This window comes from Dunckerocampus dactyliophorus, chromosome 2, assembly GCF_027744805.1.
Source record: "Dunckerocampus dactyliophorus isolate RoL2022-P2 chromosome 2, RoL_Ddac_1.1, whole genome shotgun sequence".
NCBI classification, from domain to species: Eukaryota; Metazoa; Chordata; class Actinopteri; order Syngnathiformes; family Syngnathidae; genus Dunckerocampus; species Dunckerocampus dactyliophorus.
The window spans coordinates 51,385,725-51,412,715 of NC_072820.1; the positions used below are offsets into that span (position 1 = coordinate 51,385,725).

Genomic DNA, 26,991 nt, shown 5'->3' on the forward strand with positions numbered 1-26,991 from the left:
ACCGCCGCCGAGACCTTACAAGGATGACACAGTTAACCAGTTGACACACCTGAGTGGAAATATAGACAAAGCAACAGCGACAGCCTTGCAGAAGGTTAAACACCGCGCAAACAAGCAAGAAAGAAGTTCAATGGAAAAGAGTGAGGATACCATGGCGAAAACCATGGAGGATTATGGAAAACAGATGCAGCAACTTGTGGAGAATTCCAACTCCATGCAAAAACTAACTTATAGTCTGCTAGAGACTACCAACGCCATACAAAGAGAAATGCAAGTTCAGAGAGAAGCATTTCAAAATGAAATGAGGATATTAAGGAAGGAAATGCAAGGTCTGAGAGTGGAGAATAAAAAATTACAGGAAAGTTATGCTGCACTGGGAGCCACTCTCAAAAATGAATGTGAAGAAAAGGATAAAATCATTGAGAAGCTGAAAAACACCATAGATGACATGGACCAGGACACACGGATGAATGACGTGGTCGTGACGGGACTTCCAATCAAACCAAGGTCCTACGCCAGAGCAGTGGCAAATACTGAAGAACCAGACGAAAGGGATGTCGCCTCAACCGAGCAACAAGTTGTTGATTTCTTGCAATCAAAGAATGTAGATGTAGACATCCAATCTATTGATACTTGCATCCCACTGTATGGTAGGAACCTACTACACCCATCATCATCGTCAAATTCACTAATAGGAAATACAAGGTTGCTCTGCTGAAACAGGGAAAGAAGCTGAAAGGAACAAACGTCTACATGAATGACCACCTGACCAAGCGCAACGCTGAGATTGCGAAGAAAGCACGTGATCTGAGGAAGCAAGGAAAGATTCAAGGAACATGGAGTGCAAACTGCAAAATCTTCATAAAGCAAATGGAGGACCAGAGGCCAGAGTTCTTGCTGTCAAAGACATCAAGGACCTAGAAAGATATTGAGGTCTCCCAACATGGAGGAAAACAGCTTCAATATGCTACAAGAAGATCTACAATTGGACACTTTTTACTTTACAGATCACAAACAATTGGATATGGAAAAAGATATTGATCCAGACTCAAATTTTTTCTCTCACATTACAAACGACTGCCGTTATTATACGGAGGAGCAATACAACAACATCTTCATCAACAACGACAAGTTATCCATCATACACAAACAGCAGAAGCTTGAACACAAACTTTACTAATATTAAACAATATTTGAATCAATTCAAACAACCTTTCAAAGTAAAAGCAATCTCAGAAACTTGGATTAATGCTAACAAAGGAATGGACTTCGAGCTGGAAGGATATGAAATGATGAGTGCAAACAGGAACAATGCAAATGGAGGAGGTGTGGCCGTATACGTGGACAAACATCTGAACTACAAAATGGTAAAGAATATGTCATTTGTCATTGATAACATTTTAGAATGTATAACAATTGAAATCTGTAAAGAAAAAAGCAAAAATGTGTTAATAAGTTGTGTGTACAGAACTCCAAAGTCAAAGATTGGAATGTTTGAGGATTGGATTAAGACAACGTTTACAGACATAGGTCAAAAAACTATTTTCATATGTGGAGACTTCAATATTGACCTTCTGAACCCACACAAGTGCAAGGAAATAGACGACTTTATAGACACAATGTATAGTTTGAGTTTATATCCTAAAATCATCAGACCAAGCAGAATACCAGAGCACTGTGCCACCCTCATCCATAATATATTCACCAATGACTTGGATAACAACACCATCAGTGGCCTGCTAATTAGTGACATCAGTGATCATCTTCCAGTGTTTACAATCTACAATGAACATTATAAGAAAAAACAGGTGGAGGCAAAAAAGACTTTTCAAAGATTGCGTACAGAGGACAGCATCCGTGCCTTCAGGAAAGATCTAGAAGAACAAAGTTGGGAGAGTGTCTACAGTGCAATAGATGTGGACGAGGCATATGACAGCTTCCTTGGTACTTATATGGAGCTCTACGATAAGAACTGTCCCTGGCAAGAAAAGCCCAAGAAGCAAAAGAAAAACCAGCAGCCATGGATGACAAAAGGACTAAAAAACGCCTGTAAGAAGAAGAAGACATCATACAGGACATTCATCATTCAACAGACTAAAGAAGCAGAACAAAAGTATAAGATTTACAAGAATAAGCTAACATCTATCTTGAGAGTGTGTAAGAGGGAATATTATAGTCATGTACTAAATAAGAACAAAACTAAGATGATAGCAACTTGGGGCATCTTAAATAGTCTTATAAAGAACAACGTTAAGAAAGCAGACTATCCTCCCTATTTCATGGTTGGAAACACTTACAGGAATGACATGAATGCGGTAGCTGAAATGTTTAATGAATATTTTGTAAATATTGGACAAAAACTGGAAGAAGAAATTCCAAAACAAGACACAATTGATGAATGAATGATATTATTGATAGGAATCTTAATTCTATGTTTCTCACTGCTGTAACCAAAAAGGAGATCACTGACATTGTTAACCATTTTAAGGCAAAAACATCAACTGATTGTCATGGAATGGAAATGGAAACAATGAAAAGGGTCATCAATGAGATCGCAGACCCGTTAACATATATTAGTAACTTATCATTTCAGACTGGAATATTTCCCAGCAAAATGAAAACAGCCAAGGTGGTTCCAATTTTCAAAAAAGGAGACAAACACCAATTTACAAATTATCGGCCAGTTTCCTTGTTACCACAATTCTCGAAAATTGTGGAGAAGCTATTTAATAATAGGTTGGACAAATTTATTAATAAGAATGAATTATTGGCAAGTAGTCAATATGGTTACAGAGCCAACATTTCAACTTCTATGGCACTGATGGAAATCACGGAGGAAATCACTACTGCCATAGACAACAGAAGATGCGCAGCTGCAGTATTCATGGATCTGACAAAAGCTTTCGATACAATTAATCACACTATTTTAATTTCAAAATTAGAAAGGTACGGAATTAGAGGTTTAGTCTTAAATTGGGTTAAAAGCTACCTAGCAAAGAGGAAACAATTTGTAAAGCTAGGAGAATATACATCTGGGAGTCTACACAATACGTGTGGAGTACCACAGGGGTCCATACTGGGACCAAAACTGTTTAACTTGTACATTAACGACATTTGCAAAGTAACTAACAACTTAAAATTGGTCTTATTCGCTGATGATACCACCGCCTTCTGTTCTGGTGAAAGCACACAAGAACTCATTAAAAAGGTTAAGGATGAAATGGTTATATTAAAGTCATGGTTTGACAGGAACAGATTATCTCCGAATTTAAGTAAAACTAAAATAATGCTATTTGGTAATAGTAGAAAGGATACGTACGACCAAATACAAATTAATGGAACGGATATTGAAAAAGACGAAGAATATAAATTCCTTGGGGTTATAATAGATGAAAAAATGAGTTGGAAATCTCATATTAAATATATACAGCAAAAAGTGGCGAGAAATATATCTATATTGAATAAAGCAAAATATGTTCTTGATCATAAATCACTCCACACTCTGTACTGTTCCTTAGTATTAGCATATTTAATGTATTGTGTGGAGATATGGGGAAATAATTACAAAAGCAATCTTCACTCACTCACTGTACTGCAAAAAAGATGGTGAGGATAATTCATAATGCCAAGTATAGAGAACATACAAACCCTCTATTTTTAAAATCACAGATATTAAAATTCGCAGATTTAGTACACTTTCAAACCGCTAGAATAATGTATAAGGTTAATAATAACTCGTTACCCAAAAATCTAATTAAGTATTTCTCAATCAGAGAGGAGAAATATGATCTTAGAGGAAAATTAAACCTAAAACATTTATATGCGAGAACAACGCTGAAAACCCACAGCATTTCCGTGTGTGGAATTAAATTATGGAACGGATTGAGTAAAGAACTCAAACAATGTACAGAGATGAGCAAATTCAAAAAACAATACAAGCAGTTGATGTTTGCTAAATACAAGGCAGAAGAGTCCTGATTGTTCTGTCAGGTTTGTTATTTTATTTTATTTTATTTATTTTATCTTTTTTTATTTAATTAAATTTTATTTTTTTATTTATTTATTTTTTATTTTTATTTTTTTTTTATAATTTTCTTTGTTGTGTTTTAAAAAAAAAAAGAAAAAGTTTTGTTCTTATTTATTTATTTACTTAGTATTATTATCATTATTATCATTATTATGAATGTTCTTTCTTTTTTTGGGGGGAGGGCTATCTTACCGTTATCTATTATGTGTTATCCTGACTATCACTGAAAACATGACATGGAATGCAGGAAGTGAACTACATGTACTGTAATAGATGTAGAATAGATGGGGGGTAGGATTAAATAAGCTTTGCTTCTTCCTACTCCTTTTGGACATGTGGAACTGTCAAAGAATGATTCATGAGATGTATTCCATTGTAACCTTCATGTTCAAATAAACCAAACCAAACCAAACCAAATCATATCAACCCTTTATTCTCATCATACATATCACCACTTTATTCTCATGTATATCACTTCATTCTCATTATTCGTATCACCACTTTTTTCCCATAGTACGTATCAACACTTTATTCTCATATTACCTCTTTATTCTCACATTGTCACCACTTTATTCTTATCATGTCACCACTTTATTCTTATATAACCACTTTATTCTCATCATATCACTTTATTCTCATATCACCCCTTTATTCTCATCATATCACCCCTTTATTCTCATCATGTCACTAATTTTTTCGCATCCATTGGACACTTTATTCTCATCACATCACCACTTTATTATCATGTCACCACTTTATTTGCATCCATTTGACACTTTATTCTCATCATGTGACCACTTTATTCTCATGTCACCCCTTTGTTTTCATCATATCACCCATTTATTCTCATCATATCAACCCTTTATTCTCATCATATCACCACTTTATTCTCATCTGATCACCCCTTTATTCTCATCATATCATCCCTTCATTCTCATACATTCTCATCTTATCACCCCTTTATTCTCATCATGTCACCACTTTATTCTCATCATATCACCCCTTTATTCTCATCATGTCACCACTTTATTTTCATCATATCACCCCTTTATTCTCATCATATCACCCCTTCATTCTCATACATTCAACACTTTACTCATCATATCACCACATTATTCTCATCCATTTAACACTCTCATGATATCACCACTTTATTCTCATCATACCACCACTTTATTCTCATCATATCACCGCTTTATTCTCATCATTTCACCCCTTTATTCTCATGTCACCACTTTATTCTCATATCACCCCTTTAGTCTCATCATGTCACCACTTTATTCTCATCATATCACCCCTTTATTCTCATCATATCACCGCTTTATTCTCATCATGTCATCACTTTATTGTCTTAATGTCACCACTTAATTCTCATCAAATCACTTTATTCTCATATGTATCACCTCTTTATTCTCATCATGTCACCCCTTTATTGTCATCATGTCACCACTAACGCACTAGGCCTCCTGCATGACATCATTGATAAACACGAGACCAAACACCCAGACGCTGTATTCATTATATCTGGCGATTTCAACCACTGTAACCTCAGGACTGTCCTCCCCAAATATTACCAGCATGTGAGCTTTCCCACAAGGGAAAATAACATCCTGGACCAAGTCTACAGCAACATGAAAGGTGCTTTGAAGGCTGTTCCAAGACCCCACTTTGGAAAGGCCGACCACATCTCCATATTCCTTTATCCAACATACAGACAACTTCTTAAACAAGCTCCCCCTGTAAGTACAGCAGTTAAAGTGTGGAATGAAGAAACTGATCAAGTACTTCAGGACTGCTTTGGCTGCACAAGCTGGGATGTGTTTAAAACTGCAGCGGGGAGGGAAGATTGGACTGTTGATTTGGATGAATATGCTTCTGCTGTTACTGGCTACATTAGCACATGCATAGAGACTGTTACCACCACCAAGTATTACAGAAAATACCCTAACCAAAAACAGTGGATGAACTGTGATGTAAGGGCTAAGCTACGTGCTCGTTCGACTGCATTTGTCATGGGCACCGCTGATGACTACAAAAAGGCCAGATATGACCTGAGGAGGTCCATACGAGAGGCCAAAAGACACTACAGACAGAAGCTGGAGGGCTACTATTCCACCTCAGACCCTCGGCGCATGTGGGCGGGGCTCCAGCACATCACAGACTATCGACAGCAGAGTAGCGTAGCCACGTCCAGCCAAACCACACTTCCAGATGAGCTGAATGAGTTCTATGCCCGCTTTGACACCCAAACTCCTGATGAGCAGAGAGGGTGGCTGGACTTGGGGAGCACACAGGACTCACCTCTTATGGTGACATCAGCTGATGTGCGCAGGGTTCTGCACAAAACAAACCCATGAAAAGCAGCAGGCCCAGACAACATCTCAGGACGTGCACTTCGGGTTTGCTCATCAGAGCTAGCTGATGTGCTTGCTGACATTTTTAACCTGTCGCTTGCACAAGCATCTGTACCGACCTGCTTTAAGTGCCCGTACCCAAGAAGAGCAACGTGACCTGCTTGAATGACTATCACCCTATAGCACTCACTCCTATTGTTATGAAGTGCTTTGAAAGATTAGTCATGACCCACATCAAAAAGAGCATCCCGGCGGCAACTGTGGACCCTTTACAGTTTGCATATCGCCAGAACCGGTCCACGGATGATGCAGTCAACACTGCCATCCACACAGCCCTTTCTCACCTACAGGGCCAGGACACATACGTCAGAATGCTATTTATAGACTATAGCTCTGCTTTTGATACAGTCACCCCCCACAAACTCACAAATAAGCTCCTCACACTTGGCCTGTCTCCCTTCCTCTGTAACTGGGTGTTTAACTTTCTCACAGGCAGACCCCAGTCAGTCAGAGTCCACAATCGCACTTCCAGCTCAAGAATTGTGAGCACTGGGACCCCACAGGGGTGTGTGCTGAGTCCGCTCCTCTACACGCTCTTCACCTACGATTGTGTGGCCTCCCAGAACAACACCAGCATCATTAAATTTGCGGATGACACTACTGTCATCGGACTGATCACTGGTGGTGTTGAAACATCATACAGAAGAGAGGTGGCGGACCTCATAGCTTGGTGTCGTGCTAACAATCTCCTTCTCAATACAGATAAGACTACAGTAAAGAGATGATCATCGACCCAAGAACAAGGGAAAAGAAGCCGCATAGACCCCTGTTTATTGGTGAGACTGAGGTGGAGAGGGTGAAAACCTTCAAGTTCCTTGGCACACACATCAGCGAGGACCTCACCTGGTCTCACAACACCCAACAAATTCTGAAGAAGTCCCAAAGGAGACTGTACTTCCTGAGAAGACTGAGGGAATTTGGCATGTCCACCACAATCCTGAGTTGCTTCTACAGATGCACTATGGAAAGTGTCCTTACCGCCTCCATCACTGTTTGGTACGGTAACTGTACAACACGTGATAGGAAGGCACTCCAGCGGGTGATCAAGACCTCACAGAACATTGTTGGGGCAGCCCTCCCCTCACTGCAAGACATTTATAAATCTAGAGTCCTACGAAGAACACACAACCTCATCAAGGACAGCACACATCCACAACACTCATTATTCACACTCCTACCATCAGGCAGACGCTACAGGAGTTTGAAGTCCAGGACCACAAGGCTGGCAAATAGCTTTTACCCACAGGCCATCAGGCTTCTCAACGAAGCACTCACACACGCCGCACGCAACTCATAGCACTTTATTTATTTATTACTTATTTATTTGTATATTTATTTGTATGAATGTCTCTTCTTTTTGTTGCTGCTTAATTTATTGGTATTTATGTTTATGTTTCTTATGTTCTTATTCTTTCTTGTGTTTTCTTTCTTTTCTTGGGAGAATGAACAGAATAAGATTTTCATTGCATGGTATTACTGCTGTTTTACCATGCACATGACAATAAAACTCTCTTGAATCTTGAAACACAGCGTAACGCCGCTCCAAGGTCCTGGTTGGCCCGCTCTGTCTGGCCGTTGGTCTGAGGGTGATGACCCGAGGAGAGGCTGACTGATACCCCCAAAGTCTTGCAAAAGGCTCTCCAAACTCAGGAAGTGAATTGAGGCCCCCTGACGGATACAATATCGCATGGTATGCCATGAATTCTAAACACTTGTCTCACCAGTAGGTGTGCCGTTTCCAGGGACGAAGGTAGTCTTGGCAGGGTGATGAAGTAAACCATCTTAAAGAAGCGGTCCACGATGCTCAAAACAACAGTGTTGCCTTGGGAGGCTGGTAGTCCGGTGACAAAGTCGAGGCCGATGTGGGACCAATGGCGGGACGGGATGGGCAATGGTTGAAGGAGTCCAGCGGGAGAACGATGAGAGGTCTTGCTTCTGGCACAGACAGAGCAAGCTGCAACGAATTCCTTAATGTCCGTCACCATGGAAGGCCACCAAAACCTCTGTGCTACCGCCGACTGTGTGCGACTGACCCCGGGATGACATGCCATCTTGGGTGAGTGCCCCCACTGTATGACGTCCAACCTTAGATCCTGGGGGACGAATAGTCTTCCCGGTGGACAGCCTTCCGGTGGTTCCGTGCCGCTGGTTGCTTCGGACACCTTTCTCTCCACCTCCGACTGGACTGCCCCCAACACCCGAGCCACATGTACGATAGTCTCTGGTGCTGCCTCCTCGTCCGTGGTACCAAATGTCCTGGACAGCACGTCAGGCTTGATATTGTGTGTGCTGGGTCTGTAGGTTATGGAGAAGTTGAAGCGGTTGAGAAAAAGAGACCACCGAGCTTGGCGAGCGTTGAGTCTTTGAGCAGTCTTGATGTAGGCGAGGTTCTTGTGGTCGGTGATGACCATGAAGGGAAGGGCTGCGCCCTCCAACCAGCAGCTCCCTATTGCCCACATCATAATTACCCTCTGCTTTTGTGAGGCGACGTGAGAAGAATGCGCAGGGTGAAGTTTCTGGTCGACTGGGGACCGCTGCGACAGGACGGCTCCCACGCCCGTATCCGATGCGTCGACCTCTACCAGGAGCTTTAAAGTTGTAGTTGTAGTTGTAGTTGTAAAAAGCCTCTTAAGCTGTTTAAACGCCTCCTCCGCCTTGGGGTTCCATGAGAAAAGTATTTTGGAGGATGTAAGCATGGTCAGAGGTTCGACCTTGCTGCTAAAATTATAATAGAATAAATCGACTGTAAAAATGAGCAAAGCCCAAGAACCTCTGCAGATGCTTCCTTGTTTTAGGAGTTGGCCAGCGGGATCGGCACGTATCTGGCCCTTCTCCACTATATACAGCAGGAAGGACATGGAGGTGGTGTGGAACTCACATTTTTCCGCCTTGACATATAATCTGTTCTCAAGCAAGCGCTGGAGGACTAGTCGGACATGGCGGGTATGTTCCTGTAAGTTCCTAGAAAAGATAAGGATGTCGTCAAGATAGACAAAACAAAATCGATTGATCATATCTCTTAACACATCATTAATAAGGTTTTGAAAAACCGCCGGGGGCGTTAGTAAGCCCAAACGGCATTACTAAATATTCAAAATGCCCTATTGGAGTATTGAAAGCTGTCTTCCACTCGTCTCCCCTTTTTATGTGCACCAGGTGATATGCGTTACAGAGGTCCAATTTTGAGAATACTTGGGCCGAATGCAGGGCGCAGAAGGCGGAGTCCATGAGCGGAAGGGAATAACGGTTGCGGAGAGTAATACTGTTGAGCCCCCTATAGTCAATACAGGGTCTCAATGATTTATCCTTTTTGGAAACAAAAAAAAATCCCACCCCCATATCACACGCTACATGACACTGTTGTTTCCCTGGGCAGCTCCTTCAGCAGCAGACTGTTACACCCACGGTGTAAGGAGGAGAGGTTCCGCAGGTCCTTCATACCGACCGCTATCAGGCTCTACAACACCTGCACCACCTGAACCATGTTGTAGTCACTATGTATTCTTTACACTGTACTCTTTACTTGCGTATCTTGCTTGCTGCTGTAACAAGTAAATTTCCCCGCTGTGGGATAAATAAAGTACATACATACATACATAGTAGCAGAGGTGAGCCAGATAGCAGGGCAAAGGGTAAGGAGCTGGACAAAGCTGTGCAGGTAGCAGGGGTTGGCAAGGAGTACAATCTGGCACAGGTGTCTGCTGCCGCTGAGTATATAAAGGGGCCAGAGGTAATAGTCTGCAGTCTCCACCCACACCGGCTGAGGTTGCACTGCAAGCATAAACACAGCAGGCGGCAGCAGAGCGACAAACACCATCGTAACAGAAATGCTAACATGCATGCAAACAAAGTGTCTGTTGGGCTACATAGACTGTGTTAGAATAGTAATGTTTTTAGGCCCACCATAAATGTAAAAATTAAATATCTATTTTGAATACAGAGAAAAATAAAAGTGGTGGTTGTACTTACAACCAAACCTAATGATTCTTGCAGCATGTTTATGTTGATTCTTGCCCTTGTTTAATGGCCAAGCAATCTGCACCTCTGTATCAGCTTCCCAGTCGTCTCCATTCATATCCTTGCGATTGCAATTCTCATCCGTAATTATATGTCTGGTCTCAATTATTTTGACCTCATTCCTTTCAAAGAAATGTACGACCGCATACCGTAAATCACGGTTTATACACGATGACGGGTCTGTGACCAGACTCGGACTGAAAAATAATATCAGATAACGCTTCTACAACGCTTCAGCGGAAGATCACTCGTACTACAAGCCCGGTCACACCGCCTGAACTTTGCTGTAGCGTTCCTGGAGCGGTAAAAAAAATTAATCACCGCCCGTTCACCACTGTTTAACAGAAGTTGGACCCCGTTAAGGCAACGCCGTATCCGCTCGGCCACCGCTGATGGTCCCTCCTCCCGCTCCGAAAGTTTTGAGCTGCACAAAATATTACGTGGCGGCCAATTTCCGCCACGGCAAAGTTCATTACGGCTCCAACAATGCCCAGTCAAAGTTTGGCGCTGCTAGATGCAAGTTCGTGGACGCTTGGGTCCGCTAGGCCAGAATTTGGCTATAAATACCGGGAGACATTGACGAGAAGCGCATTTGGAAACCCGTCTGTGGGTCAGACAGTTGCTTTGACTTTAGCGCCCTCTGCTGTAAAGTTGCTGAAAATGCTTGGGTATGCTTGAATAAACGTTGGAGTTTATTCAAATTCACACTGAAGCAATGCAACATTATGTAATTCCATTGCAGATGAATTGATGGACTTTCTTCTTTTTGAAATTGCTTAGTACCTTTACGCATGTTGATGAAAGAGTTGGTAAGCATTTATGAACTCAACTTTTTTTTCCCCGCCGTGAGCCTGAAAATGGGGGTGCGGGTAATACACGGGTGCGGTTTATACACTGTGATTTACGGTACTTCATTCGGGTCATCGTATTAGGCTGACAGACTTCATAACAGATATCTAACGCTTGAGTAATCAAATAAAATAAATGTGCCAGTCTTGTGAATGAGATCTTCTTTGTGAAAGAGACAAAGGCAATTCCCGCGCATTGCAAGAAAGTGGTTTCAGCCGACCGTTTTCATTGGTCCATACATATTTCTGGAATTAACAAAGCGACGCTACTTGACTGACCAAGAAAACCCAACAATTCCAAAACAGTTGAGAAGAAGATGGTATGAAACTGAGATGGCAGCAAATTTCCATGACACGCCTACTGTGGACGTTGTGGACTTCCACAGCCCTACGAAGAGGATGTACAGCCTGGAAGTTCAGCGGAAATGGCAACCACAACAACCCTGCTTTGTCATGATACCATCTCATGTGACACCGATGATGCCAGTTCGACAGTACGTTTAAAATAATATGTTTGGTTTGTTTTTTTGTTTTGTTTTGTTTTTTGTTTTTCTCATGAACACGATGTTGCAACAACAACAGTGCTTTTTGGGTTGACCCTTGGTATTTGATTAGTTTTAAAACAAAAGTTATTGTTTATTTTTCATTATGTATGCATGTATTATTGATTTATATATATATATATATATATATATATATATAGTATGTATGTATGTATGTATGTATGTATGTATGTATGTTGTATGTATGAACATCTTATAAAATTTTAACAATGTACTGTATTTTTACAGACAGAACTTCATGACGCAGCTCCTCAAGAGGATTTGGATGGCTTAAACATGATGACTCAGAGTATTGATGATATTCCGAATGGTGATGAAAGTATTGGAGATGGAGCCGACATAACCAAAGGACAGGCAATAGTCACAGCAATGTCTTTCATTCTGAGGCATCAGCTGACTGGTGTAGCAGTTGAGCAACTGCTTGAGATGTTTGATATTCTTGCTCCTGGATGTCTACCACCAAAGTTTCTACTATCCAAAGGAATTACCTCCAAAAGCCATGAATTTGATGCACACCTATACTGTCCAGTTTGTGAGGTTGGATTGATATTCAAAAAGCGAGAGTATGAATTCTTGTCACTCATATGATACACCATTGGGAAGAGATCAATGCCTGAAAGATGGCAACTTCTATCTTTATACTGTATATCTATTGAAAACCAATTAGGGGAGCTGTTGAAGCATCATTCCATGATAAAAAAAAATTTACTGGCCTGTGGTTTGATTCTGCGAATCATCAAAAGCCGTGGTATATTGGGAATTTTATGTCTGATATTGTGGGTCTGTGGGTATTTTCATGCTTTCGCTTTGAGAGTAATATAGGGCAGATAATACCTCTTGTCAGGCGAACAAAATGTATGCCAATGCAGATGTGTAAAACATTTTGGCTGCGTACTGTACTGTACTGCATTTGAAGTACTTCATAGGTTGTGATATGCGTTTAAACTCTCTCTACAATAGATGAATGTGTTCTGGGATGTATATGAGAAAAAAGTATGCTGATAATGTTTATTTTTATGGGACTGGACATACAAGGGTACTCAAAGCAGCTGAAGTATCAGCCTTCAATCACTTGTATGGATGTAACCCAAACAATTGTACTTATACAGTATACAACAGTACAATATACAACAGGTTATCTTGCAATTCATTTTACCTGTGTTCCATTCACTTCAAGGAGTCGAACCGTCATTGTGATAGTACTGTGCAGATGAAAAATGGGACATTTTATGTTATTTTGAAATGCATTGTTGGTAAGTTTTTTTGTTACTGTAATTTTTTTGTGACTGCTTTTTGTGATTCAAATAGATAAATCTTCTGACAGGCCATTATATTCTGTTCGACAACTGCTGATATCTTCTAACAGCTTTCTATTTAGTGGCCAAAGAAACTACAAAACTGTTTGCTTTGAGCCAACACAGGTAGCCAGAAAATGTTTCAGACACCAGAAGAATGAGGTAGTGTACATAATTCCCTTACCAACAACCCAGGAACTTGATAAATCATTTCCAGAATTTACGAGCTGCCTTTGCTTTCCAGTTGTCATATGATTCTGCTATATATCATTTGTTATTGTTATATCAACTCAAATTTGTAATCATAAAACATTTGAATGACATTGACAAGTTCTGTTATTGATTTGTTTCTTGCTTGTTTGCAATCAATAAATGAATATGTTTCTGCTCCAGTCTGCCAATATGTTACATGTATGTGTGAGTATGGGGACATCTGCAAGCTGAACATATTTGATAACATATGGCAGCTGCTTATCTTTGTTGTTCATGTCAAATTCGATTGAACTGTCCAGATGAAGTAATGAGCCACTTTCTGTTCTTCAAACCTTTCTATAGAATTTCTGAAGAATCTATTGAAATCCAACAGAAAGTCACTTTCAAAGTTCTATAGAACACGTTGTTCTGATCAAATTCTATAAAATTTTATAGATTTCTTAAGAAATTCTAAAGAACATTTTTTGCAGGGAGAGCTGGACTACTATACTGTATTTTTACGTTTTTTCTTTCACCTCATATTTGCATTATTAAAAATTTCTCCCTGATTCTCTTACAATGGCTGTTTATTGAATCAGTTCCTGAATACCACTTAAGTTTTTTATCCACAACCTTCAGGATCTTTTAAGAAAGGTCAAATCACTGTCTGTGTCTGTGTGTACAACCTTGGAAGCAATCATTCCATTGCAAAATAAACATTGAAGTCATAAAGGAGTTCAATTGAAGTCCAAAAGAATGAAGGATTGAAGGATTTTTGTGAAGCATTGTGTCATGTGACTGTTGACCAAGGCAAACAGGTCCTAGGTGACGGGCCAGCTGCCGGCTGCACCTACAAATTCTGTCCATGAAAATGAGTAACAGAATCGGTGTGCTGTAAGCTTTTCACTTTCATTTTCAGTGAGGTGTGCATGGTCTGATGCCCAATTCACACTTTTTGTTCAAATCCCATGTGCAAAAATTGCTTTGGTTAGTTTGCTTTAAAAAATAGTATTTTTTTGTTAAAAAAATCGTAATTTTTTGGTGAATGATGTGGACGGAGATGGACGGCATCCTCACAGCCGTCACTCCAAAAAGTGCAACTTTTTTCTCGTTCCAGTGTTTGATCATACTGCGAAGCACATGTAGAAAACCTTGGCATTCTTTTGGATGGTTCTTTTCAACTTTGTCAACAAGTGAGTGCAACACTATGCCAGCCAGCTGAAGGTGAGTCCTGACAAGGTAAATGGTCATGAGCCATAAGCCTTCTGCCATGTAAGATGCACATTCAAAAAATCGTATCTAAAAATAGCCGCTGAAACAAAGTAGGCCATTATAGGCCAAATAAAAAAGTAACTCATTCGGCCTGAGAAGGTGTTTAAATCACTTTTTAGGTGGTATTCTGACAGCTTGTGACTAAAGCACTCACCCTTATGCATTTAGAAAATCCCCCAAGGACTTGCAAAAAGCTTTAAAAATGTGTTTTGTGTTAACATTTTTGATAGACTGCCCAACTTCTGGTTGATAATAAGAAACAAAGTGTGATATACATAGGCTTAGCATGTGGAAGTCCTACACAAATACGGAGTTGGAGGGCAGGAAGCCTGGGAACCAAACACGGGAGCGGTCTTTTGTTTGTTCCACATGATATTATGTCTTAAAATAAACGTCTTCACGATTTGCATTACATGTTTTACATGTTACAAAAAGGGGAAAAAATAATAATAATAATGTTGACCAGTAGAGGGCTCTGTGGACTGCGGATAAAAGTTGTACAGCACTACCAGGCTTGTTATTATCATGGTTCATGGTTTTAATCCTGAACATGCATGAGTCAAACAGTAGCACATCACATAGTACAATTCACAATTTTGCATGTCCAAAAAGGAGTAGGAAGAAGCAAAGCTTATTTAATCCTACCCCTCATCAGTTTCACATCAGTTGCAATACATTTATTCACCTCTTGTTCTTCCAAGTGTACTTTGTAGGTCTACATGACAATGTAGTGCAATCATAGCCAAGGTTTTTACTTACTAAAAGGAAGCTAGAGGCTGAATAATAACTGATAGAATCGCACCCACGCTGTTCACTGTTAATGGTTCTTGCTTATGGGGATCACAGTACATTTCTTGGACGCAGCTAAATGGTGGTAACTCAATCAAGGAAAGCATGGTCCAGCTCTGGCAGGAAGACTGTCTAATGGACAAGTACAGTCAAACTTGTCCATAGCGGCCACTAAAGGGAGACTGCAAAAGTGGCCGCTATAGACTGGTGGCCTCTATAGACAGGTTGGCGGCCATTTTGAATGTTGACCAGTAGAGGGCACTGTGGGACTGTGGATAAAAGTTGTACAGCACTACTAGGCTTGTTATTATCCACGACCCACAGAACAAAGCTGTGCTAGTAATATCTTACGCTTATTTTTAATATTTTACTTTTTATACGGCAGAGTGTCATTACAGCTTTAGTTCATCAGGAAGTGACGGGAAGTGACGGTGGGCGTCCCGAGCAGGAGAGCTAGGCTCAGTGCTAGCTGTGAGTTTGGAGAGAGTTGGGAAGTGTGTTTATGTTGGCGTGGATGTAAAGTCCTGCAGTGTTCTCCGCTGTTAATAAAGCCATTAAAGTGCATCGGCGACGTGAGTCTCTCCTTCCCCACAACAAGCGGCAGTACAGTATTGACCAGTGCACATTGTCTCACACCCGCTGCCGCATGCATGCTAGCGTATGTTTTTTTTTTATTGTAGCGTCGCTGGGAGCACGTCCTGTTCCCAGCCTACTTTGCGGTAATGTTTTGGTGCAAATGCTCTTAAAGTTACATGTTTGACCAGGAAATAGCAAGCTCAGAAGAAGACGGCTTTTTATGTGGAACAACTGACAGTTTGTGTGGATCTTGTGAATGATTGTGACTGAGCTAGGACTCAGTAACCGCGTTGGACAGGTGACTGCTATACACAGGGTCTATAACATGTACATTTGCTGCGGGGGATTTTTCAGTGGCTGCTATAGGCAGGTGGCCGTTCTATAAAGGTGGCCGCCTTTGACTGTCGTTTGACTGTCCTTTGACTATATATATATATATATATATATATATATATATATATATATATATATATATATATATATATATATATGTATCTTGCTTGCTGCTGTAACAGGTGAATTTCCCTGCTGTGGGATTAATAAAGTACTACTACTACTACATATACAGTCAAACCCTAAAGTCTTAGCGGCCACTACAGGGAGACGCCGAAAGTGGCCGCTGTAGGCAGGTGGTCGTTATAGACAGGTTGGTGGCCATTTCGAATGTTGACCAGTAGAGGGCACTGTGGGACTGCGGATAAAAGTTGTAAAGAACGACTACTTCAAGATTCAAGATTCAAGAGAGTTTTATTGTCATGTGCATGGTAAAACAGCAGTTATACCATGCAATGAAAATCTTATTCTGTTCATTCTCCCAAGGAAAAGAAAGAAAAACACAAGAAAGAATAAGAACATAAGAAACATAAACACATATACATAAATACCAAGAAATTAAGCAACAACAACAGAAGAGACATTAATGCAAGTAAATAATACAAATAAATAAATAAATAAATAAGTGCTATGAGTGTGTGTTGCGTGTGGCGTGTCTGAGTGCTTCATTGAGAAGCCTGATGGCCTGTGGGTAAAAGCTGTTTGCCAGCCTTGTGGTCCTGGACTTCAAACTCCTGTAGCGTCTGCCTGATGGCAGGAGTGTGAATAATGAGTGTTGTGGATGTGTGCTGTCCTTGATGAGGTTGTGTGTTCTGCGTAGGACTCTAGATGTATAAATGTCTTGCAGTGAGGGGAGGGCTGCCCCAACAATGTTCTGTGAGGTCTTGATCACCCGCTGGAGTGCCTTCCTATCACGTGTTGTACAGTTACCGTACCAAACAGTGATGGAGGCGGTAAGGACACTTTCGATGGTGCATCTGTAGAAGCAACTCAGGATTGTGGTGGACATGCCAAATTTCCTCAGTCTTCTCAGGAAGTACAGTCTCCTTTGGGACTTCTTCAGAATTTGTTGGGTGTTGTGAGACCAGGTGAGGTCCTCGCTGATGTGTGTGCCAAGGAACTTGAAGGTTTTCACCCTCTCCACCTCAGTCTCACCAATAAACAGGGGTCTATGTGGCTCCTTTTCCCTTGTTCTTGGGTCGATGATCATCTCTTTAGTCTTATCTGTATTGAGAAGGAGATTGTTATCACGACACCAAGCTATGAGGTCCGCCACCTCTCTTCTGTATGATGTTTCAACACCACCAGTGATCAGTCCGATGACTGTAGTGTCATCCGCAAATTTAATGATGCTGGTGTTGTTCTGGGAGGCCACGCAATCGTAGGTGAAGAGCGTGTAGAGGAGTGGACTCAGCACACACCCCTGTGGGGTCCCAGTGCTCACAATTCTTGAGCTGGATGTGCGGTTGTGGACTCTGACTGACTGGGGTCTGCCTGTGAGAAAGTTAAACACCCAGTTACAGAGGGAGGGAGACAGGCCAAGTGTGAGGAGCTTATTTGTGAGTTTGTGGGGGCTGACTGTATTAAAAGCGGAGCTATAGTCTATAAATAGCATTCTGACGTATGTGTCCTGGCCCTGTAGGTGAGAAAGGGCTGTGTGGATGGCAGTGTTGACTGCATCATCCGTGGACCGGTTCTGGCGATATGCAAACTGTAGAGGGTCCACAGTTGCCGCCGGGATGCTCTTTTTGATGTGGGTCATGACTATTCTTTCAAAGCACTTCATAACAATAGGAGTGAGTGCTATAGGGCGATAGTCATTCAAGCAGGTCACGTTGCTCTTCTTGGGTACGGGCACTATGGTGGTGGACTTAAAGCAGGTCGGTACAGATGCTTGTGCAAGCGACAGGTTAAATATGTCAGCAAGCACATCAGCTAGCTCTGATGAGCAAACCCGAAGTGCACGTCCTGAGATGTTGTCTGGGCCTGCTGCTTTTCGTGGGTTTGTTTTGTTTAGAACCCTGCGCACATCAGCTGATGTCACCATGAGAGGTGCGTCCTGTGTGCTCCCCAGGTTCAGCCACCCTCTCTGCTCATCAGAAGTTTGGGTGTCAAAGCGGGCATAGAACTCGTTCAGCTCATCTGGAAGTGTGGTTTGGCTGGACGTGGCTACGCTACTCTGCTGTCGATAGTCTGTGATGTGCTGGAGCCCCGCCCACATGCGCCGAGGGTCTGAGGTGGAATAGTAGCCCTCCAGCTTCTGTCTGTACTGTCTTTTGGCCTCCCGTATGGACCTCCTCAGGTCATATCTGGCCTTTTTGTAGTCATCAGCGGTGCCCATGACAAATGCAGTCGAACGAGCACGTAGCTTAGCCCTTACATCACAGTTCATCCACTGTTTTTGGTTAGGGTATTTTCTGTAATACTTGGTGGTGGTAACAGTCTCTATACATGTGCTAATGTAGCCAGTAACAGCAGAAGCATATTCATCCAAATCAACAGTACAATCTTCCCTCCCCGCTGCAGTTTTAAACACATCCCAGTTTGTGCAGCCAAAGCAGTCCTGAAGTACTTGATCAGTTTCTTCATTCCATACTTTAACTGCTGTACTTACAGGGGGAGCTTTTTTGAGAAGTTGTCTGTACGTTGGATAAAGGAATATAGAGATGTGGTCAGCCTTTCCAAAGTGGGGTCTTGGAACAGCCTTCAAAGCACCTTTCATGTTGCAGTAGACTTGGTCCAGGATGTTATTTTCCCTTGTGGGAAAGCTCACATACTGGTAATATTTGGGGAGGACAGTCCTGAGGTTACAGTGGTTGAAATCGCCAGATATAATGAATACAGCGTCTGGGTGTTTGGTCTCGTGTTTATCGATGATGTCATGCAGGAGGCCTAGTGCATTAGCAGTGTTAGCTCGTGGTGGGATGTAAATAGCAGTTAAATACACAGCGCTAAACTCACGAGGTAAATAAAAAGGTCTGCATTTCACCATCAGCAGCTCAATGTCCTGCGAGCAGTGCTTTTCCATCGTCTGTACGTCTGTGCACCACCGTTTGTTTACGTAAACACAGACGCCGCCACCTCTGTGTTTACCAGACGCTAAAGTCCGATCTCCCCGGTAAGCAGCAAATGATTCCAACTGGATCGCCGAGTCCGGTATATCCTCCGTCAGCCAGGTTTCTGTGAAGGTGAGGACACAGCATTCCCTGATCTCACGTTGAGCTGTAATCCTTGCTCGTAGTTCGTCCATCTTGTTTTCAAGAGAGCGGACGTTGGCTAGCAGCAAGCTTGGTAGCGGTGGCCTAGTCGCTCTAGCTTTTAGCCTAGCATGCAGGCCGGCTCGCTTGCCTCGTTTACGCCTCGGATGCTTTGCTCGCCGGGTATTCAGCTCACCGGGGCCGCAGGCTGCTGCGTTCTCCCGGCGCAGAAGAAAGGCAAAGTCTGAGAGGCTAAATGAAAGTTCATGGTGAACCCTGCCGATGTTCAAAAGTGTCTCCCTGTTGTAATGTACTGCGTGAGTGTGTTGAATGTCCAAAATGAACAATAAGATGGCAAAAAATAGAAAAACACGGGAGAGTGTCACAGAGACGTCTGCCACGGAGGGCGCCATCTTTGATCTGTATGTTATTACTGTATGTATTGTACTGTATGTACTGTATGTATTACTGTATGTTAATAAACCGCTGTTAATAAAGCGATTAAAGTGCAGCGACGTGAGTCTCTCCTTCCCCACAACAAGGGGCATTACAGTATTGACCAGTGCACATTGTCTCACACCAGGAAATAAACGGTGTCACTGTCTGCAAAAAGCTCCAAAGAAGATGGCTTTTTTTTAAATGTCGAACAACTGACAGTTTTGTGTGGATCTTGTGAATGATTGTGACTGAGCTAGGACTCAGTAATTAAAGTCTACACACAATGGCTTCATTGCTTAAAAAACTAAACTTTTTCGTGCATGAAGCTTCTGCTTGAGTCTGCATTTTGGCCGCTATATGCGGTCAGATATTGACCAAGGGATACAAAATGGGTGGCCGCTGGCCGCATTAGACAGGTGACCGTTATACACAGGGTCTATAACACGTACATTTTCGGCGAGGGATTTTTCAGTGGCCGCTATAGGCAGGCGGCCGTTCTATACAGGCGGCCGCTAAGACAGGTTTGACTGTATATATAACCAATTTTCTTTGTTGTTTAGGCAAAACAATGCGTATAAAATGTTTTATATGTGGGTTAATATGGGAGTATTGTGCAGATTCGCTACATGCATCGCAAAGCCAAAGGCAATTTGTGCTTTTTCTCCCTGAAATTGAAATGAAATAGAGACCCTGATTCACATCTAGATGTCCTGCTCACGTGGTTTTGTTTAATATCTTCACCTTCGCAGAGTAGACACTTAGGGTTTGGGGGGGCTGGTCAGGTGAGGGGCCCTCCGAGCGGCAGCTGTCCCCCGATTTTAATTGCACCATTAGCTATCATCCACATACACCCCATATACATGCACACAGATACACCATCCTCTTTTATTTTATTTCCTCTTTTATTTTATTTTATTTTATTTATTTATTTTTTTTAAATGTCTGTGTCCTCGCCTCCCCCGGTCTGTCTGTGGGCTTGTCGGGGGTGGGGCTCCGGTGCGCGGGTGGTGCGCTGTCGGCTCTGGTGGCATGTGGCTGGTCTGGCTTCTGGTGGTTTGTGGAGGCCGTCGGCTGGTCTGCTGCTGGTCTCGCCTTCTCGACTCTGGTGCTTGGCCTCCCTGCGGCTTGGAGTGTGGTGCTCCCGCTCCCTCTTCGGGGTTTGCTGGCCCGCGGGTGTCGGTTGGCGCTTTGTGGTGGTTCGCCTGGCTGCTCGCCCGTTTTCCCGCCTGCCTGCTCAGTTTCCCGCTTTCCTCCTCGCTGGCTCCCCTGTCTGCCTTGCTGGCGGCGTCCTACCATTGGGAGGGTGTGGCCTGGTGTCTTCCTGCTCCCCGGCGGTCCGCGCTCTCCGCGCCTGGGTTCTGGATCGTATGTCTGGGACCCCGGGGTCCCCGGCTCCGCTGCTCCTTGGGTTACCAACGGGGGATAGGGTGGGGCTTCCGTGTGTCGGGCAGTCGACCACTGTGTGTGTGTGTGTGTGTGTGTGTGCGCGCTTGAGTAAGTAGGTGTGTGTATCAGTGTGCGCGTAGGGGTGTGTATGTGCGTGCGTGTGGGTGCGTAGGAGTGTGTACTGTATGTGCGTGCGTGTGTGCACTTTTATTTATTTATTTATTTTAGTTATTTATTTTGGGGGGCGGGGGCATACAGGGGTTTGCTCCGTGGGGTCGGGTGCTGGGTGATACATCTCTGCCGCCCGTACCTCCGCCGGGTGGGTGGAGGGTGTGCCTCCTGCATCCCTTGGCGGGGCGGCCCTGTGTCGGGGGTCGGGCGGGGGTTGGCCGGGCTCCGCTCCCTGGGGGTGTGGGGGGGCGGTGGGCGGGAATTGGCGCTTCCGGCGCGGGCAGGCTTCTTTCCGGTTGTGGAGGCGTCTCTGGGCCTGCCGGTTTGTGGCCCCCGGTACCCGTCTGCCTTTGTGGGGTGTGATCTCTCGCTGGTCCCAGGGGTTGGCAGTCCTCCGGCCCGCTGGCGCCCTGTCCTTGGCTGGGATTACCTCTCTTCGGCCCCTTGCTGGTCTTCCCGGGGGGGGGGGGGGCCTCTGGGCTGGCTCTTGGGGCGCTGATCTTTGTGCTGCCTGCCCCTATGGGCCTGGTGACCTTCTGGCGGCCGGGGCCCGGCCTGGCTATTTGGGGCGGGGCTCTCTGGGAGGTGAAGGCGGCCCCTTTCCTTTCATGCATTCTCAGTGACAATTACACGCCCACACATTTCTGCACCTTTATATATATATGAAGTCTTCCCCACATACAGAGATACCTGTACATATGCACACTCACAGTACATACGTACTTCCCCACATTACTCACTGAGTTAACCAGGGTGTTATTATGTTGTTGGTTTTATTACAGCGACGGTGATATCAGCAGTATGACTATATATATATATATATATATATAGATATATATATTTTTTTACAATAATGTGCATTACAGTACTTTTGGATAATCATGGATAATCATTGCATTACTGCAATTATGTGTGACTGTTTCAATGCGGTATTATCATTGTGATCACTATCATAGTTCATCATTTCATGACTACTATTATGTGTGACTGTTTCAATGCAGTATTGTCATTGTGATCACTATCATAGTTCATCATTTCATGACTGCTATTATGTGTGATTGTCATTGACAGCTTTGTCATTGTGGTTGTTGATATTGTTTTGTCCTTATGTCCTTGTTCGTCTTTCTAGTTGTCACAGACATTTATTTGCTGATGTAGTTCTGTATGTTTCTGTTGGTCTGTCACTATTGTTGTTGTTGCTGCTGTTGTCCTTGTCTCTTGTCTCTCTTTTTTGTTTTTGTCCCCCTCTCGTCCCCCCCCCTGACTGACTGCTGTGTGTCTTTATTTTCACACAGTGAAACGATCTCTATATACACTGAAGCTAACCTAAGATTCCATTAAAACATTGCAGATGTTGTAAAATACAATACAACGTTGGCGTTTATTCAAATTCACACTGAAGCAATGCAGCATTATGTGTTATGTACAATACATGGATAACTGATCCGCATGCCCAGAAAGCCGCTCTATCACCGCTCGTGTCACCGCTAAACCAAAGTTCGCTACCGTTAAATCAAGGCTAAAGCAACACCGGCTTCAGCGGTACATCGCTAGGACAACGCCTGTGTTTTCTATTTTTTTTTTTTCCCATTTTGTACGCGGTGACGAGCATTGTCGAAATTCGGCCCCTCTTCCTACCGTTCAAGGGACGCTACAGCAAAATTCGGGCGGTGTGACCAGGCCTGTACCCTCTCAAAATGCCACGACGATCTTTCACCGCAACGCTCAAACTCTCCGTCTGCCGGTATGCAGAAGAGTTTGGGAACCAGGCAGCAGCACGGTGTGGACGAGTCAGTCATCCAGCGTTGGAGAGCGGACATCGGCAAGGGTGAGAGGGTGAGGATTAGGGCTAGAGGGTGAGGATTTGGGTTAGAGGATGAGGATTTGGTTTAGAGGGTGAGGATTAGGATTAGAGGGTTAGGATTAAGGTTAGAGGATGAGGATTTGGGTTAGAGGGTCAAGAGTTGGGTTAGAGGGTGAGGATTTGGGTTACAGGATGAGGATTAGAGTCAGACGGTGAGGATTAGGGTTAGAGGGTGAGGATTAGGGTGAGAGGATGAGGATATGGGTTAGACGGTGAGAATTAGGGTTAGAGGGTGAGGATTAGGGTGAGAGGGTGAGGATTTGGGTTAGAGGGTGAGGATTTGGGTTAGAGGATGAGGATTTGTCTTAGAGGGTGAGGATTAGGGTGAGAGGGTGAGGATTTGGGTTGGACTGTGAGTATTAGGGTTGGAGGGTGAGGATTAGGGTTAGAGGATGAGGATTTGGGTTAGAGGGTGAAGATTTGGGTTAGAGGCTGAGGATTAGGGTTAGATGGGTGAGGATTAGGGTTCGAGGGTGAGGTTTAGGGTTAGACGGTGAGGATTAGGGTTAGAGGGTGAGGATTAGGTTGAGAGGGTGAGGATTTGGGTTAGACGGTGAGGATTAGGGTTAGAGGGTGAGGATTAGGGTGAGAGGATGAGGATTTGGGTTAGATGGTGAGGGTTAGGGTTAGAGGGTGAGGATTAGGGTTAGCGGGTGAGGATTTGGGTTAGACGGTGAGGATTAGGGTTAGAGGGTGAGAATTTGCGTTAGAGGATGAGGATTAGAGTCAGACGGTGAGGATTAGGGTTAGAGGGTGAGGATTAGGGTGAGAGGATGAGGATATGGGTTAGACGGTGAGAATTAGGGTTAGAGGGTGAGGATTAGGGTGAGAGGGTGAGGATTTGGGTTAGAGGGTGAGGATTTGGGTTAGAGGATGAGGATTTGTCTTAGAGGGTGAGAGGGTGAGGATTAGGGTGAGAGGGTGAGGATTTGGGTTGGACTGTGAATATTAGGGTAAGAGGGTGAGGATTAGGGTTAGAGGATGAGGATTTGGGTTAGAGGGTGAAGATTTGGGTTAGAGGGTGAGGATTAGGGTTAGATGGGTGAGGATTTGGGTTAGATGGTGAGGATTTGGGTTAGAGGATGAGGATTTGGGTTAGATGGTTGGGATTAGGGTTGGAGGGTGAGAATTTGGGTTAGAGGATGAGGATTTGGGTCAGACGGTGAGGATTTCTGTTAGAGGATAAGAATTAGGGTTAGAGGATGAGGATTAGAGTCAGACGGTGAGGATTAGGGTTAGAGGGTGAGGATTAGGGTGAGAGGATGAGGATATGGGTTAGACGGTGAGAATTAGGGTTAGAGGGTGAGGATTAGGGTGAGAGGGTGAGGATTTGGGTTAGAGGGTGAGGATTTGGGTTAGAGGATGAGGATTTTGGTTAGATGGTTGGGATTAGGGTTGGAGGGTGAAGATTAAGGTTAGAGGGTGAGGATTTGAGTTAGACGGTGAGGATTAGGGTTAGAGGCTGAGGATTAGGTTGAGAGGGTGAGGATTTGGTTAAGAGGGTGAGGATTAGGGTTAGAGGGTGAGGATTAAAGTGAGAGGATGAGGATTTGAGTTAGACGGTGAGGATTAGGGTTAGAGGGTGAGGATTAGGGTGAGAGGATGAGGATATGGGTTAGACGGTGAGAATTAGTGTTAGAGGGTGAGGATTAGAGTCAGACGGTGAGGATTAGGGTTAGAGGGTGAGGATTAGGGTGAGAGGATGAGGATATGGGTTAGACGGTGAGAATTAGGGTTAGAGGGTGAGGATTAGGGTGAGAGGGTGAGGATTTGGGTTAGAGGGTGAGGATTTGGGTTAGAGGATGAGGATTTGTCTTAGAGGGTGAGGATTAGGGTGAGAGGGTGAGGATTTGGGTTGGACTGTGAATATTAGGGTTAGAGGGTGAGCATTAGGGTTAGAGGATGAGGATTTGGGTTAGAGGGTGAAGATTTGGGTTAGAGGATGAGGATTTGGGTTAGATGGTTGGGATTAGGGTTGGAGGGTGAGAATTTGGGTTAGAGGATGAGGATTTGGGTTAGACGGTGAGGATTAGGGTTAGAGGGTGAGAATTTGGGTTAGAGGATGAGGATTTGGGTTAGAGGGTGAGGATTTGGGTTAGATGGTGAGGATTTGGGTTAGAGGATGAGGATTAGGGTTAGATGGGTGAGGATTTGGGTTAGATGGTGAGGATTTGGGTTAGAGGATGAGGATTTTGGTTAGATGGTTGGGATTAGGGTTGGAGGGTGAAGATTAAGGTTAGAGGGTGAGGATTTGAGTTAGACGGTGAGGATTAGGGTTAGAGGCTGAGGATTAGGTTGAGAGGGTGAGGATTTGGTTTAGAGGGTGAGGATTAGGGTTAGAGGGTGAGGATTAGGGTGAGAGGATGAGGATTTGAGTTAGACGGTGAGGATTAGGGTTAGAGGGTGAGGATTAGGTTGAGAGGGTGAGGATTTGGTTTAGACGGTGAGGATTAGAGTTAGAGGGTGAGGATTAGGGTTAGCGGGTGAGGATTTGGGTTAGACGGTGAGGATTAGGGTTAGCGGGTGAGGATTTGGGTTAGACGGTGAGGATTAGGGTTAGAGGGTGAGAATTTGGGTTAGAGGATGAGGATTTGGGTTAGAGGGTGAGGATTTGGGTTAGATGGTGAGGATTTGGGTTAGAGGATGAGGATTTGGGTTAGATGGGTGAGGATTTGGGTTAGATGGTGAGGATTTGGGTTAGAGGATGAGGATTTGGGTTAGATGGTTGGGATTAGGGTTGGAGGGTGAGAATTTGGGTTAGAGGATTAGGATTTGGGTCAGACGGTGAGGATTTCTGTTAGAGGATGAGAATTAGGGTTAGAGGATGAGGATTAGAGTCAGACGGTGAGGATTAGGGTTAGAGGGTGAGGATTAGGGTGAGAGGATGAGGAAATGGGTTAGACGGTGAGAATTAGGGTTAGAGGGTGAGGATTAGGTTTAGAGGATGAGTATTTGGGTTAGGGGTTAGACGGTGAGGATTAGGGTTAGAGGGTGAGGATTAGGGTTAGATGGGTGAGGATTTGGGTTAGATGGTGAGGATTTGGGTTAGAGGATGAGGATTTGGGTTGGATGGTTGGGATTAGGGTTGGAGGGTGAAGATTAAGGTTAGAGGGTGAGGATTTGAGTTCGACGGTGAGGATTAGGGTTAGAGGCTGAGGATTAGGTTGAGAGGGTGAGGATTTGGTTTAGAGGGTGAGGATTAGGGTTAGAGGGTGAGGATTAGGGTGAGAGGATGAGGATTTGAGTTAGACGGTGAGGATTAGGGTTAGAGGGTGAGGATTAGGTTGAGAGGGTGAGGATTTGGTTTAGACGGTGAGGATTAGGGTTAGAGGGTGAGGATTAGGGTGAGAGGATGAGGATTTGGGTTAGACGGTGAGGATTAGGGTTAGAGGGTGAGGATTAGGGTTAGCAGGTGAGGATTTGGGTTAGACGGTGAGGATTAGGGTTAGCGGGTGAGGATTTGGGTTAGACGGTGAGAATTAGGGTTAGAGGGTGAGAATTTGGGTTAGAGGATGAGGATTTGGGTTAGAGGGTGAGGATTTGGGTTAGATGGTGAGGATTTGGGTTAGAGGATGAGGATTTGGGTTAGATGGTTGGGATTAGGGTTAT

General features: G+C 43.7%; 1 protein-coding gene across 4 annotated transcripts in view; it reads right to left on the bottom strand.

Moving 5' to 3' along the window:
- Nucleotides 1-26,991, bottom strand: part of LOC129172362 (oocyte zinc finger protein XlCOF26-like) — a 65,420-nt gene that overhangs the window by 8,919 nt on the left and 29,510 nt on the right. The window contains exon 4 of one of the 4 annotated variants that reach the window (XM_054762086.1): nucleotides 13,047-13,071. The exons of the other annotated variants lie outside the window; for them this stretch is intronic. Coding sequence (XP_054618061.1) covers nucleotides 13,058-13,071 — 14 coding nt within the window. The 3' untranslated portion in view covers nucleotides 13,047-13,057. Of the gene's footprint in view, nucleotides 1-13,046; nucleotides 13,072-26,991 lie in introns of those variants that run through there. 4 annotated transcript variants of the gene reach the window in all.